The 743-nt window shown below is 62.9% G+C and overlaps 1 protein-coding gene across 1 annotated transcript in view; it reads right to left on the bottom strand.

The window, feature by feature from the left end:
• Nucleotides 1-116, bottom strand: part of AMSG_12055 (uncharacterized protein) — a gene marked incomplete at both ends in the record, with an annotated part of 3,492 nt that extends 3,376 nt beyond the window's left edge. The window contains one exon of the mRNA XM_013900840.1: nt 26-116. Within this exon, the coding sequence (XP_013756294.1) occupies nt 26-116 (91 nt within the window). The remainder of the gene's footprint in view (nt 1-25) is intronic.
• Between the last annotated feature and the right edge of the window lie 627 nt (nt 117-743).

Genomic DNA, 743 nt, shown 5'->3' with positions numbered 1-743 from the left:
AGGGATGGGAGGTTGGGGCAGCCACGGGGGAGGGCGACCACTGCCGCATCGGTGATGTTGGAGAAGTTGTTCAAGTTGAGGGATGTGAGGTTGGGGCACATCTCCACCACCACCATGGCCAGTGGCGTCGGTGAAGGACTGGTTGTACCCCGCCCCCACCTCCCCCACGCCCACGCCATCCCCCAGAGCCCTCCTCACCTCCTCCACCGTCCTCGCCTTCGACACGTCCACCTTCCGTCCAGCACCATTCGCAGCCATACTCCTCTCCACTCTGTCAGACAGAGAGAAATACCCTTCCCACCTTCCCCATACCCCCCGCCACCCACCCACTCACACAGCCATTCGGCAGACATCAAAGCCATCCAAAAGAATTGACTCTGATCGTCTCAGGCAGGATCACAGCCCCCTCCACCACTCAGACACCCCCACCATACTCATTGCCCACTTACACATCCTCTCAATCACCCTCTGTACACCCCCGTGGTCCCGTATCCATCATTCCCGTCAGACCACCCCATCACCCTCCATTGGTCCTCCCGGCACTGACGTCAAATCTCGGCACAGTGACGTCGTGCCCTTCCCTGCCCCGTCTGCCGGGAAGCCCCCGCGACCACCCGCCACCGCCCGCCCCTTCCGCCCGCTCCGTCGGATGGGTCTCTGCTTGATCACTTCCGCAAGGGTCTCGCTCTTCCCTCTGGGGCATGCCTCTCCGTCGGCCTCTCTCCAACTCGTGCCTCCGCCGG

The sequence above is a fragment of the Thecamonas trahens genome, assembly GCF_000142905.1.
Source record: "Thecamonas trahens ATCC 50062 unplaced genomic scaffold supercont1.34, whole genome shotgun sequence".
NCBI lineage: Eukaryota > Apusomonadida > Apusomonadidae > Thecamonas > Thecamonas trahens.
Note: the sequence above shows the minus strand (reverse complement) of the source record. Positions and strands in the feature narration are given on the sequence as shown.